This window comes from Muscardinus avellanarius (assembly GCF_963383645.1).
Source record: "Muscardinus avellanarius genome assembly, chromosome: 2".
In the NCBI taxonomy this organism is placed as follows: Eukaryota; Metazoa; Chordata; class Mammalia; order Rodentia; family Gliridae; genus Muscardinus; species Muscardinus avellanarius.
In genome coordinates, this window is record NC_137787.1 from 141,731,196 (window position 1) to 141,744,731 (window position 13,536).

General features: G+C 37.1%; 1 protein-coding gene across 2 annotated transcripts in view; it reads right to left on the minus strand.

Moving 5' to 3' along the window:
• Nucleotides 1-13,536, minus strand: part of FNDC3A (fibronectin type III domain containing 3A) — a gene marked incomplete at both ends in the record, with an annotated part of 137,665 nt that overhangs the window by 26,501 nt on the left and 97,628 nt on the right. For both annotated transcript variants that reach the window (XM_080719885.1, XM_080719884.1), the window contains 4 exons: nt 2,419-2,505; nt 4,756-4,930; nt 9,666-9,790; nt 12,242-12,295. In XM_080719885.1, the coding sequence (XP_080576011.1) occupies nt 2,419-2,505; nt 4,756-4,930; nt 9,666-9,790; nt 12,242-12,295 (441 nt within the window). The remainder of the gene's footprint in view (nt 1-2,418; nt 2,506-4,755; nt 4,931-9,665; nt 9,791-12,241; nt 12,296-13,536) is intronic.

The window sequence follows — 13,536 nt, forward strand, 5'->3', positions numbered from 1 at the left end:
TACTGTCCTAAATAACTCATCAGGCCATGAAAACTTGTAAAATTTAGTCTAATTTTTGAATGTGGCTCAGGTTTCCTCAGTCCTCTTACATGTTCCAATGAATTTTTCAGAATATATTTTCTTACTCTGATGTTGCTTTATAAATGAGACTACTGAAAAAGCCTTGGAAGCCCTTCATGCTTTTAGGTCCTAGTTCAACTTCCAGAGAGGTATCTGATAGAAAAAATATTATTATTATTGTTGGGTTTTTTTTTTTTGGCAGTACTTGGGATGAAATCCAGGGGCATTCTACCTCCGAGCTACACCTCCAGCCCTATTTTTTATTCTTTATTTTATTTATTTTTTTCGTGGTACTGGGGTTCCTGGAAACCCTTCTATCTCCGGGCTACACTCCCAGACCTAATTTTATACTTTTTTATTTGGAAACAGGGTCTCTTAAGCCAGTGCGGCTGGCTTCGAACCTGAGCAATCCTCCTGTCTCTGCCTCCCAAGCACGGGAATTACAAGCGTGTGCCACCACGCCTGGCTTATTATTTATTTTGAAACAGGGTCTCACTGAGTTTCAGAGGGCCTTGCTAAGAAGCTGAGGCTGTCCACAAACAGTGATCCTCTTGTCTCAGTCTCCCAAATGCTGGGATTAAAAACAAGTGCCACCACGCCTGGCTTTGTCTTCTTTTCTTTTTTTTTTTTTCTTTTCAAATCCTTGTGTTGAGGACTGACTTTCAATAGATCACAGCGAAAAAGTAGAACAAGTTTTAAATAGAAATCTGATTTGCTTATAGTGAATCAGTAAAGAATTTAACATACACATGTGTATATATTCAGTGGTATTAGCAATTTGGCATTATATGGTTATAAACTTAACAAATTATAAAAACATCAACAACTTCCTCTTTAGAAGACCTATTGGTAAGATAATCATTACTGAACCCAAAACACAATCTGACATCACCATAAAAACTGGACTGAAAGTGCATACACTTTTCAGGCATTTTATAAATTTTCTAAATATGAAAACAGTATTTGGAATTTAAAATGAGCCAGTCATCAAATGTTTTTAATATGAAGCTATTATAAAATAAAGCATAATTAATGTAATTATTACATACCATATAACCAAATTTCCTATTATTATTATTATTATTATTATTATTATTATTAAGGTTTTCTTTCTAAGGTTCTTAAGGAGTGCCAAATTTATCTGCCTTTCAATAACAGAAACAATTTACAGTGGCTTTCATCATTTATTTGAAAAAAATGGATTAAATAAACACTGGTAGGAAACTTTAAATGTTGACTATACTAACCAATAAATCTTCTGATATATTCATGGAAAATTTCTGCACAAATATTTAGGCTGGCTTATATTAACATTAAGTCAAGCATCATCTGTCATGTAACTGCAACATGGTTCTTGATGGCAAGAGCCATCAATGGGTGTTAAAACTAGTATGAGGGAGGCTGAGACAGGAGTTATCTCAGATTCCAGACAAGTGTACAGTAATTTAGTAAGGCCTTGTTTAAAAATAAAAAATAAAATAGGGTTAGGTGTGTAGCTTAGAGGTAGAATGATCCTGGGTTCAATCTCCAGTACCACAAAAAACAAAACAAGACAAAACAAAAAAACTAGTATGAGGCTGGGCATGGTGGAGCACACTTGAAATCCTAGCATTTGGGAGGCTAATATAGGAGGATCGCAGTTTGCAGACAGCCTCAGCTACTCAGCGAGGCCCTTTGCAACTCAGTGAGACCTTGCTTCAAAATAAAGAATAAAAAAATAGGGCTGGGGGTGTAGCTCAGAGGTAGATTCCCCCTGGGTTCCATCCCAAGTACCACAAAATAAAACAAAACTAAACAAAAACTAGTATGAAAGTTTGATAAAGAACAAATTGTTACAATAGTACACAGTATTTACAGAATACTTGTTAATTAAAAGAAAAAAAAAAGGATTCATGATGAAGAAACATGGTAGATATTGCTTCCCTTAAATGACTACCAAATAATGGGACAAATGGAAATTGTGCACTACTCGGTGTGATGCATTGAGAAAAATACAGCACTACTTTTTCTAATACCACTGCTAGAAAAGGATACACTGAGTATATTCTAGTACCATTTGTACTTTAAAAGATGTTTGTTCACATTATGCAAATTAGGGATTAAAAATATTACAATTTAAGAATATGAAGTTTGAAAAGCATTATTACGTAATAGAAAAGTAAAACAAAAAAGCTCATGAGAACATACCACATTAGCTAAGATATGAAACCAAAGAAATGAAGTATGTACTTAAAATTATAAGAATAAATACAAGAAATAAATATTCTAAGGGCTTTCAAAGCTCACCTTAAGTATAAATATGTCACAGCAAAACTCACTATATTGTATAGTGAATATGCACTAATAAAAAGAGCTTACCTTAAATTTATACTTTGTACTGCGTCTGAGATTTTTCACAGTGTAAGCAAGATCTTCTCCATCGTATTTAGGCTTAAAACCATATCCCTGGAAAGGGAAACCAAAATCTTCATTTGATATCTAACAGTCGACATACTGTATAACAAATATGTGAAATGACCCAGGTTTCTCTTCATCTCTTATTATGTGCAATATGACTAATGGTTTGTTGAATGTAAATTTCACTTTGATGCTTCTATGTTGAGTAGATAGATGTAGAAATGCTGAACCTTTGTAGAAGGATGAAGGGAGCTGAGTGTGGTGTCGCATGCTTGTAATCCCAATACTTGGGAGGCTGAGACAAGGGAATCAAAGGTTCCAGGCCAGCCTCAGCAACTTAGTGAAAACCTATTTCAAAATAAAACAGGGCTGGAGTATAGCTTGGAGGTAGAATGCCTTTGGGTCCAACCTTCAGTATCCAAAAAGAATGAAGGAAATTACTTATTTTTAATAAATATCGCAGTGAAGAGAAGACCTCTGTGTTGAGGAAAGAGTAGGGGCCAACTGCAACTCCACTATCAGTAAGCTATCACAGTAACTATAGGAAATTTCCCAGATATGTTGCAAGAGTGACCCAGACTGTAACTATTTAGGATTCTTAATTTGCTCTGAATGCACAGTTGTGTTTAGGTGAAAAAATGAATGGCTGGTTATACTGACAGGTAAAGACTAACAGTTCAAGACTGTCACTGCTATGTTCAGTGACAATTCTTTACTACTTGCCAATGCTATCATGTTGAGAAAATTTAAACTGACATATAATCCACACATCATTAAATTCACCATTTAATCTTTATTTTATTTTAATATTTTTGTGCCACTGGGAATTAAATCCTGGGTTGCTCTGCCACTGAGCTATATTCTCTCCCCTACAATTTTTTTGTGTCAATGTGTGCTTTTAAATTTCCCTGGGTATAGCCGGGTATGGTGGCGTACGCTTATAACCTCAGTACTTGGGAGGCTGAGACAGAAGGATCACAGGTTTGTAACCAGCCTCAGCTACTTAATGAGGCCCTCTGCAACTTAGTGAGACCCTGTTTCACAATAAAGAATAAAAAATAGGGCTGGAGCTGGGTGTGGTGGCGCACGCTTGTAATCCCCGCACTTGGGAGGCGGAGACGGGAGGATCGTGCAGGTTAGAAGCCAGCCGCGCTGGCTGAAGAGACCCTATTTCCAAATAAAGATATAAAAAATAGGTCTGGGAGTGTAGCCTGGAGGTAAAAGGGCTTTCAGAAACCCCAGTACCACAAAAAAAAGGGGGGTGGGGGTGTAGTTTAGAGGTAGAAGGCCCCTGGTTTCAATTCCCAGTACTGCAAAAAAAAACAAAAAACAAAACAAAAAACAAAACACACACACACACACACACACACACACACACACACACACCCCAAAACAAAACAAAAAACCCCCGGGGTATATGCTTAGGAGTGGACTATTGCTATTTTTAAAATCATATTGCTTCAAAAAAACTCTGCAAAGCTATGGAACTAAAGGTAGAATAAAAGACACCCTAAGTCTTGGTCAGCTAGGTTCTAGCTAATAGGAGATGAGCAAAAGGTAACCAGATTCACGCTGAAATACATACTTTCATGTGGGACTTATAAGTTTCAGGGGCATTTTGGGAAGCAGTGTAATAACACAGTTGGAGAATATACAATATTTCCTCATCTTTTAAAATTGCTCAGTCTAGTAGGCTATGCTGATCTTCCCTTTTTCCTACTTCCCCTTAAATAGATACAAACATACATATATATTTCTTTATTTTTTCCCAGTGCATGCTAGGCAAAGGTTCTACCACTGAGATATGTCCCCAGCCCCCAAATGATTCTATTTAAAGTATAATTTAGATGAACATGGTAGCTATGCCTGAAATTCCAGTACTTGGGAGGCTGAGACAGGAGGATTGCAGGTTTGAGGATAGTCTCAGCAACATAGAGATGGTTTCAAAAGCACAAGTTAAAAAAGGCTGGGGGTATAGCTTGGAGGTAGAATGCCCCTTGGTTCAACTCCTAAATCACCCCCTCAAAGTATAATCTAAGTTGTTTCTAGGCACAGACATATACACTCACAAAAAATCAAGCAAGCAGATAAACGAAACCAAAAAAAAACCCTTTTTACACATATGGGAAAAACAAAAAAGACTGAGTGTCCCCCTCATCCTCAATCCCTTCCAAACACTAGTAAACTAAAGCCTGAAGGGGCTTGAGGAAAAAGCTAACTGGCAGTATTTATTGTATCGACTAATGCCGTACTGAAATGTTTTAAATATCCTATTTTAAAATACATATTCATACTTACTGATGTTTCTTCCTCCATTTCTAAAATGTAAGAAATTCCTTCATCTGATGGTGTTCCTGAGGGTTTACTCCACTGTAAGGACAACCAAGTAACTCCTGCCTTAGCTAATACAGGACTTGCTGGCATAGAAGGGGCACAGCCTGAGGTGTAATATAATACTTCTTCACTAAAGCCACTGTTGAAACAAATGGTTTTTAAGAAGGAATGAAAAATAATTATTTTTATAGCTAAAAAACAAAATTTTGAGAATAAAAAAAATCTGTTTTTTGCAGTGCTAGGGATCAAACCCAGGGCCTTAAATATGTAGGCCCTGAGCAGAGTCACTGAGCTACACCACCAATCCTGGAAAATGAAAAATTCTGTCAATTATAATCCAAATAATATATTCTGGACATAATTAATATAAGTTACTAGTCAGATACTAAAAGGTGAATTAGTATTCTTTTAGAAATGTAGCATTAGCTGGGCATGGCTACTAGGGAGGCGAAGGCAGGAGAAATGAATATTTGAGGCCAGCCTTGGCAATTATCGAGACCTCAAAATAACATAAAAAGATTGGGGTGTAGCTCAGTGCTGTCCTGTGCAAGACCCTGGGCTAAATCCCTAGTACTGCAAAAACAACATCAACAATAACAATAGCAAAATACATACAAAATAGCATTGTTCAGATTTTTAAACCTTTATATCTTAATGTATCTAGCCAGTGAGGAAAATAAGTATTACTTTATACGAAAGGTATAACTATATATAACATCCCTTTCTTGGTATAAATTGTTCAATATTTTAAACATGTTCATATAATTCCATTTTTATAAAACATAAAATGCACATCCTCATTTTGTAATTAAATTTACTTGTTCCCAATAAAGGTGAACAGGGGTATCTTTAGAATAAGAACAACCTCAGTTCGACTCTTGAAAGGCCTTTCTATTTAAATCAGGTTATCCAGCCGGGTGTGGTGGCACACGCTTGTAATCCCTGCGCTTGGGAGGCGGAGGCAGAGACAGGAGGATCACACAGGTTCAACGCCAGCCTCAGCTGCTTAGTGAGGCTCTCAGCAACTTAGTTTCCAAATAAAGTATAAAATAGGTCTGGGAGTATAGCCCAGAGGTAGAAAAGCCCCTGGGTTCCACCACCAGCACCAAAAAAACAAAACAAACAAACAAAAGAAACAGGTTATCTGAGATGCTTTTGCAATCCACCAGACTTTTGAAGCAAAATAATGAAAGCACATATGCTGAAAATTACTTAACAGAAAAACTTTTGTTTAATTTATATTTGAAATTGGAAAAGTTGCTAATTTTAGTCTTTCCTGTGGTCCCTATAAAACGAAGACATTCTCTGTCGGGCGTGGTGGTGCACGCTTGTAGTCCCAGCATTCAGGAGGCTAAGACTGGAGGATCGCAGTTTGCGGACAGCCTCAGCTACTTAGTGAGGTCCTCTGCAACTTAGTGAGACCTTGTTTCAAAATAAAGAATAAAAAAATAGGGTAGGAGGTGTAGCTCAGAGGTCAGATGCCTCTGGGTTCCATCCTCAGATCCACAGAAAAACACAAAAAACCAAGACATTCTCTTATAGCTTCTGGTAACATCAGAACTATACCAACACTGTAAAGAATTTTTTTTTTTTTTTTTTTTTTTTTTTTTTTGTGGTACTGGGGTTCCTAGAAACCCTTCTACTTCCGGGCTACACTCCCAGACCTATTTTTATTTTTTTAATTTTTTCTGTTTGTAGTTTGGTTTGCTTCTTTTTTTAAAATTTATTTTTTATTGGTGCAATGTATTCATACATCATAATGGTATAAAGAAAATACTTTTGTAGACATACATGCACACATCACCTAGTTAGCCCCTACCCGATCCCCACCCCGTTCCCTCCCCATCCCTCCTTCCCATGCTTGGCTTAGTGGTTGACATCTAGTTTTATAGCAATTTATCCAATATCAATGATGATAATCTCACATAACAGTTTCATTTGTCTAATACCAAGCTTTTGATGACTTAAAGATAACATTTCAATATTTCTTCTTGCTTTCTTTCTTACCAGAGAATTTTTTTTCTTTTTTTTTTTTAGGTGAAACTATCATACATTTATTGTTCAGAGAAAATCTATCCTGATATGGAATATAGACTCTAGATACTCAAAACAATCTTGAAGAAGAACAAAGCTAGAAGATGTATATTTTCTGAATTCAAACCATATAAAGCTACAATAATTGAAACAGTGTAGTACTGTTGTAAAGGCAGATATATAAACCATTGGAGTTAAATAAAAGCCTAGAGATAAATTCTTTCTTATATTGTCAAGTTATTTTTGACAAGGTTTCCAGGAACATTTGGTGGAGGAAATACTAATCTTTTAACTAAATATTGTTGAAAAATAATAATTACATGAAAAGGAAAAAATGTGGACACTTCCCTAACACATATACAAATATTAACTCAAAATAGATAAAAGACCTAAATATATATCTTAATACTATAAACTTTTAGAAGAAAATCTGGGTCATAAAACCTCACAACATTGAAATTGGCAGTGATTTCTTGGATATGATTTCAATGGCACAGGCAACTAAAGGGTAAATAAACTCCCTAAAAAAAAAAAAAATATATTGTATATCCAAAGACAATGTAAACAGTTAAAAGTTACTAATAGAATAGGATAAAATATTTCCAAATGCTATATCTGAAGGCATATTAATATTCCAACTAGAAATCCTAAAAATTAGCAACAATAAAAGCAAACAATACAATTTAGAAATAGGTAAAAGACTAACATAAATAATGAATCTCCACAGATAACCAATCTTAGTTGTCTGTTGGATGGAAAATCTTGTTTCTCTGGTTCTGGTGTGTGTTACCTATTTCTTCTTTGTAGTTAATCTCTTTGAGTATTTTCTCTAGCGCTGGTTTTGAAGACATAAATTCCTTCAGTTTCTGTTTGTCATGGAAGCTTCTTATTTCTCCATCTAATTTGATAGAAAGTTTTGCTGGGTAGGAAATTTTTGGCTGGAAGTTGTTTTCTTTCAGAGTTCAGAATATGTTACTCCAAGCCCTTCTGGCTCTCATGACTTGGTTTGGGAAGTCTGGGGTGATTCTACTTGGTTTGCCTCTGAATGTCACTTGGCCCTTTGTTTTTGTTGCCTTTAAGATTCTCTGCTTGGCTTCCACATTGGTCATTTTGACAATTATGTGGCGTAGGGATCCTCTTCTCTGATCCTGTCTAAAGGGAGTTCTATAAGTTTCCTGGACCTGTGTATTGACCTCTTGCTCTACGTTTGGAAAATTTTCTGCTATTTCTTCCTTGAAGAGATTGTTGATCCCTTTGATTTCACCTTCTTTTCCCTCCTCTATTCCAATTATTCTTAGGTTAGCTCTCTTAAAATGGGCCCATATTTCTTCAATGTCAGATTCCTGCTGTCGGGTTTTTTTTTTCTAAATTAGAAACTATGCGTTCATTTTTGGAATGATCATCTTCTAAGAGCGAGATTCTATTCTCCATGTGGTCTAATCGGTTGTACTTTGAATTGAGGCCTTTACTTCATTAATTGCATCCTTTATCTCTCTTTGGCTCTCTCTGAATTCTTTTCGAAGCACCTCTATTATTTCTACAGTTATTTTCCTGATTTGATCTTCTAGAAATCTATGAATTTCTGTTTTATCAGGTTCTGATGTTGTGGGGTTGTGGGCATTCATTGCTCCATTGTTATTCCTCTTTCCCATGATTTAGGAAGTTTGTGCCTTCTCTGGGTTCTTCCCTAGGTCACTACGACTTCACTTAAGGTGCTCTGGATCTCGAGTCTGTGGTATCTCAGTCACCATTACTCCTTTACTGGGTTGTATGGCAGAGTCTCAGACCCTGGGAGTCAATCGAGGCTGCTTTAGACCATGGGGGGGTGCCAGTTGGGCGTTCTCCTATGGTGTGATATCTCTGCTACCGCCACTCCCGCAGTGGGTCAAGTCCCTGGGAGTACAGTACTGGGATTTTTCCTCTAGGGGCCACAATTTAACTCACTGTTGTTGAGTGCGCAGATGGAGCTGTAGTGGACTTGGTGAATTCGCTACTGCTGCCACCTGTGGCAATATGGCACTGCTGTCACGCCCTCGGCCGTGAGGCTGGCGTATTTCTTCTCTGGTTTTGAGCTTCGCTGAGTCCCTGCAGGGTGTGCTGAGCCCAGCCTCTGGGAGCTTTAGATGCTCCCTGCACCGAGAAATCTGCCGAATTCCTCCCGGCTAATCCGCAGTGGCTCACCTCAGCTCGCTGTCCGCCGCTCCTCTCTGGAGCCTGGTGGGCTGTTGAGTGTGTTGGTCCGGTGCCGTCCGGTGAGGTCGCCGCTGCCGCCGGCAGTAAGGCGCTGCTGCTGCGTCCTCGGGCGTGAGGCCGGTGTATCTCCTCTGTGGCTCTGAGCTCCGTTATGAGTTCCCTTCCTCTCTGGAGCCTGGTGCTGCAAGGGAAAATGGCGCCCGCCGCTTCGCACCGCGGCTCCAGCTGCAGCACTACGGTCTGGTTTCTTTCTGGTGTCTCGTTTTTCTAGCCCTCTTTTTCTCTGTCCCTTGAAATTACATTTTTTGTTTCTCTGCTGATGGTGTTTTCTGGCTATGAAAGGCACCGATTTTGTGGTAATAGGGATTGGTTGTTAGTGGGGCTCGTAAGCCCTGCTTTTCTCCGTCGCCATCTTCCCGGAAGTCCCTATTTTTATATTTTTATTTGGAAATAGGGTGTCTTAAGCCAGAGAGGCTGGCTTCCAACCGGTGCGATCCTCCTGTCTCCGCCTCCCAAGTGCATGGATTACAAGCGTGCGCCACCATGCCCAGCTTAAAGAAGAATTTTTAGTGAGTACTGTGAATAATGCATATAAAATTGATTGGTTAATCAATAATATTTACATTATTTTACAAAATGTATCTTACCTTGTACCATAATCATTTTTGGCTGATAATCTAAATTTACAACCCATTGCTGGTGAAAGTTTAGTAATTTTAAATTGCTTCTGTGAGCCCATGTAACACTGACAAAATTCTCCATTTCCTTTTCCCTAAAAGAAATAGCTAATTATTACATATAATGCATATTACTGTAAAAAGATAAATCCAGATCAATTCTTTCTTGATATTATCTATTACACATTAAAAGTCATTTCTATTGCAGAGAAGTCATGAATCTCAAGAGAATGTTGAAATACAGCACACCATACAGATGATACAGTTAATCAAGTACAGAATTAAAAAAACAGAAAGTAAGGTATTTTATAATGTGTGTGGTACTGGGGATTGAAACCAGGGGTGCTCTACCACTGAACTACATTCCCAGCCCATTTTGTTTTTTATTTAAAAACAGGATTTTGCCAAGTTGCTGAGGCTGGCCTTGAATTTGTGAATGTCCTATCTCAGGCTTCCTGACTGGGATTGAGGCATGTGTCGCTGTAATCTTTGTATAGCTCCTTGGATTAAGAACCATGTTTTAGCTAGTGCTAAACCTTGGCCATAACGAAGACTCTTTCCAGGTATGGACCTTATAATCTCCATAGGGAACAGGCAGTAGTGGAACAGAGTGATTGTAGATACAGAAATTGTTGACTTCCCTCTATGAAAAGTTCCATAAAAAGTTTTAAGAAAAGGTCCTCATTAACCTTGACCTCTAAGGCCATGAGGAGAGAGAAAAGTCAGGATAGTTCAGGACAACTGAAGAGTTTTAGAAATTTAGGGTACAAAGTAAAGTGGGTAAGTGTTTCATTCTCTACCCCATTTTTATTGTGCTCGTAGAGTTAAAGGGTGACTACTGCAAAGAGAAACTGTCAGTATCTACTCTTTTCTTAGTTGAGTCAACTGAGCTGTGTAAGTAGAAAGTCACACCATCTGTAAATAATGGTAACTGTTGCTCAGCAGACATCATGGTTGCAAACTCCAGTTTCAGTTTCAAGTCACACTTCATTAAATACTTCCTGAATCATGTTAAATAAAGTTGGGGATTAACTGGCAACTTTGACTTGTTTCTGCTTTGAATGGAAATGCTTTATTGATGAGTGATGTTACAAAAATTATCAAATAAGAAATTATCACTCTATGTCTAATTTGCTTTGATTTTTAACTGGGATGGGTGCTAAATTTTATCAAATACTCTCATAATTTATCAAGATAATAGTTTTCTTCTATATTAATGTGACAAGTTAACAAAATTATAAATTCTCTTAGAACTTCTGGAATAAATCTTCTTGGTTGTGCTTGATCTATTCTGTTAATATACTGCTTAATTCCCAAATTATCAATGAATTTTTTTTTCCTGTGTGGTGGTACTGAGGAGTGAACTCAGAGGCATTCTACCTCCATACATACCAGCCCTATTTTGTGTTTTATTTTGAAATAAGCTCACTAAGTTGTAGAGGACCTCATTAAGGTTGCTGAGGATGCTTGTGAATCTCAATCTTCCTGTTTTAACCTCCCAAGTACTGGGTTTACAAGGCATGCATCAATGTGCCCAGCCAGTGGAATTTCTTCCACTTGTTTTGTTCTTCGCTTAGTGGTGTAATGGTAGTTAAGACTGAAGAATGCCTATATGCCTGTCATCCTAGTACTTGGGAGGCTGAGACAGGAGGATTGCAGGTTGGAGATCAGCTTTAACAACTTACTGAGGCTCTGAGTAATTTAGTGAGACCGTGTTTCCAAACAATAAAGGGGGCTGGGGATATAGCTCAGAGGTAGAATGCCTCTAGGTTCAAATTCCAGCAAAACACACACACACACACACACACACACACACACACACACACACACACACACGACTGAACAATGGTACCAAGTTAAGGATCTTGAGATGGGAGATGGTCCTATATTTATGTGGGTGGACTATAAATGGATTAACAGATGACTTACTAAGAGGGAGGCAGAGGGAGACCTGAAGACAAAAGAGAGGAAGAAAGAGGAAATGGCAGTGTACTATGACATGAACCAAGTGATGAGGATAGCCCACAAAAGACAAAGAAATGAAGTATTATTCAGAATCCCAGAAGCAGCTGTAGAATTAATACCCTTGCCATTGAGGTTGTTTTGTGTATGAGAGAAAGCACCTTCATCAAAGTAATTACATAATTAACATTTTGATGGTGATTTAGTTGAAGGGGAAAAAACACAGGGAGAGTCTAGCAGTAATGTTTTTGTCTTATTTAAAAAATGCATAAACTTTTGTTTGGTGCCTTGTAATTGTACATCATACTATAGGTATGGAGTGATAGGAGCATACATGCATACAACTCTTGAAACACTTTACTCTGGGTTCCACCCTCCTTCAACTCCCTTCCCATTCAAATCTGTGAGATCAGAATTGGAAATTTTATAGTAATATTTTCTAAGAACACAATTAATTCACTCATGCACCATATATAACCACTTATATTATTTCTTAAAGAGAAAAAATTAAACCAGATAGAAACTTTTTTCTACCTGAGAATAAATGTAAATTTTAATCACTTAAAATGATATAATTTACTTACCTCATCCCATTCTAAAGTAAAACTTTGGATTTTAGAACCATTGTCACTAGGGGCCTAAAACACCAAAAACAAACAAATTAATGTAAATTAGTACTTTCATAAATAATATTGAGATCTAAAGGATGTTGCAGATGTTCTGTGTTATGTTATGTTGCAGATGTTCTGTGACTAAGTCCTGTGAAAATATACATAGAAAAACAAAGAGGCTCTTTAGATTTTCCTAATACTGAATAAACTCTTTCATAACCCCTTAAGAACATCACTTTTTCATGTTTTATAATCTTTAAGTTCTCAACAACTGATCTTGTCATTTAAAAAAATTAATCTTATAATCTATATAAAATACTGTGTAATATGCCAACGAGTGAAGCATTAGAGAGATGAAAGGAACTCCCAGAGGGCACAATATGTCTGGATTCCTGCTTCTAGATTCAATGAGTCAGTCACCTGAGACCAATAACTCAGTAATTTGTTCCTCTTTCTGGGAGAACACTGAAGTCTCCCTAAGCATTTTATTGCAGTATTTAATCAGTCCTGAAATCAAGAATTTCAACTTTACTTCTAATTGCATTTTCTTATTGCAATTTTAACCCATTTCTTTGTAGAACAATCATCACCGTTTGTCTTTATATCTGAATATGACGGACTCTGAGACTCCTGCTGTCTAAATTAAACAATTTAAAGTTTTAAAATGGTTCTGGAGAGATTTTACTTCTGTAATTTTCTGGATGCTATTCCGTTTTTACATATTTACAACATGGAGACCTAAATTACTTACTAAATACTAACAGACCTTGCATTTCAGAAATTTAAAACTATTTTATATTTATTTATTTACTTATTTGCTGAAGATTTAAAGAAGTTTATTAAAAGATAGAAATACAAAGGATAGGTATAGTTCCATACCACACTGGCATGGAGGGGTGACTCGAATAAATACACCCAATTTAAAAATATTTTGGCAGCAGTTAAAAGTGAGTATAATGAGAATAGGATCAAGGAAAGATTTTTGGGAAACTTTAATCATATAGAAAGAAAAGAATTCAAAGATAGTGATTACAAGTCTAAGCAGGAAGAGAGGGATATAGAAGTATATTTTCCTAGAGTTAATAACTCTAGATTGCTCTAGTCTATTTGCCAAAGTCTTACACTTACTTTAAATTTTCCTTTTAAAAAAATTTTTGGCCAGGTGTGGTGGCACACACTTGTAACCCCAGCATTTTGGGATGCGGAGACAGGAGGATCTCTGTTCACGGACAGCCTTAACTACTTAGTGAGGTCTTCTGCGACTCAGT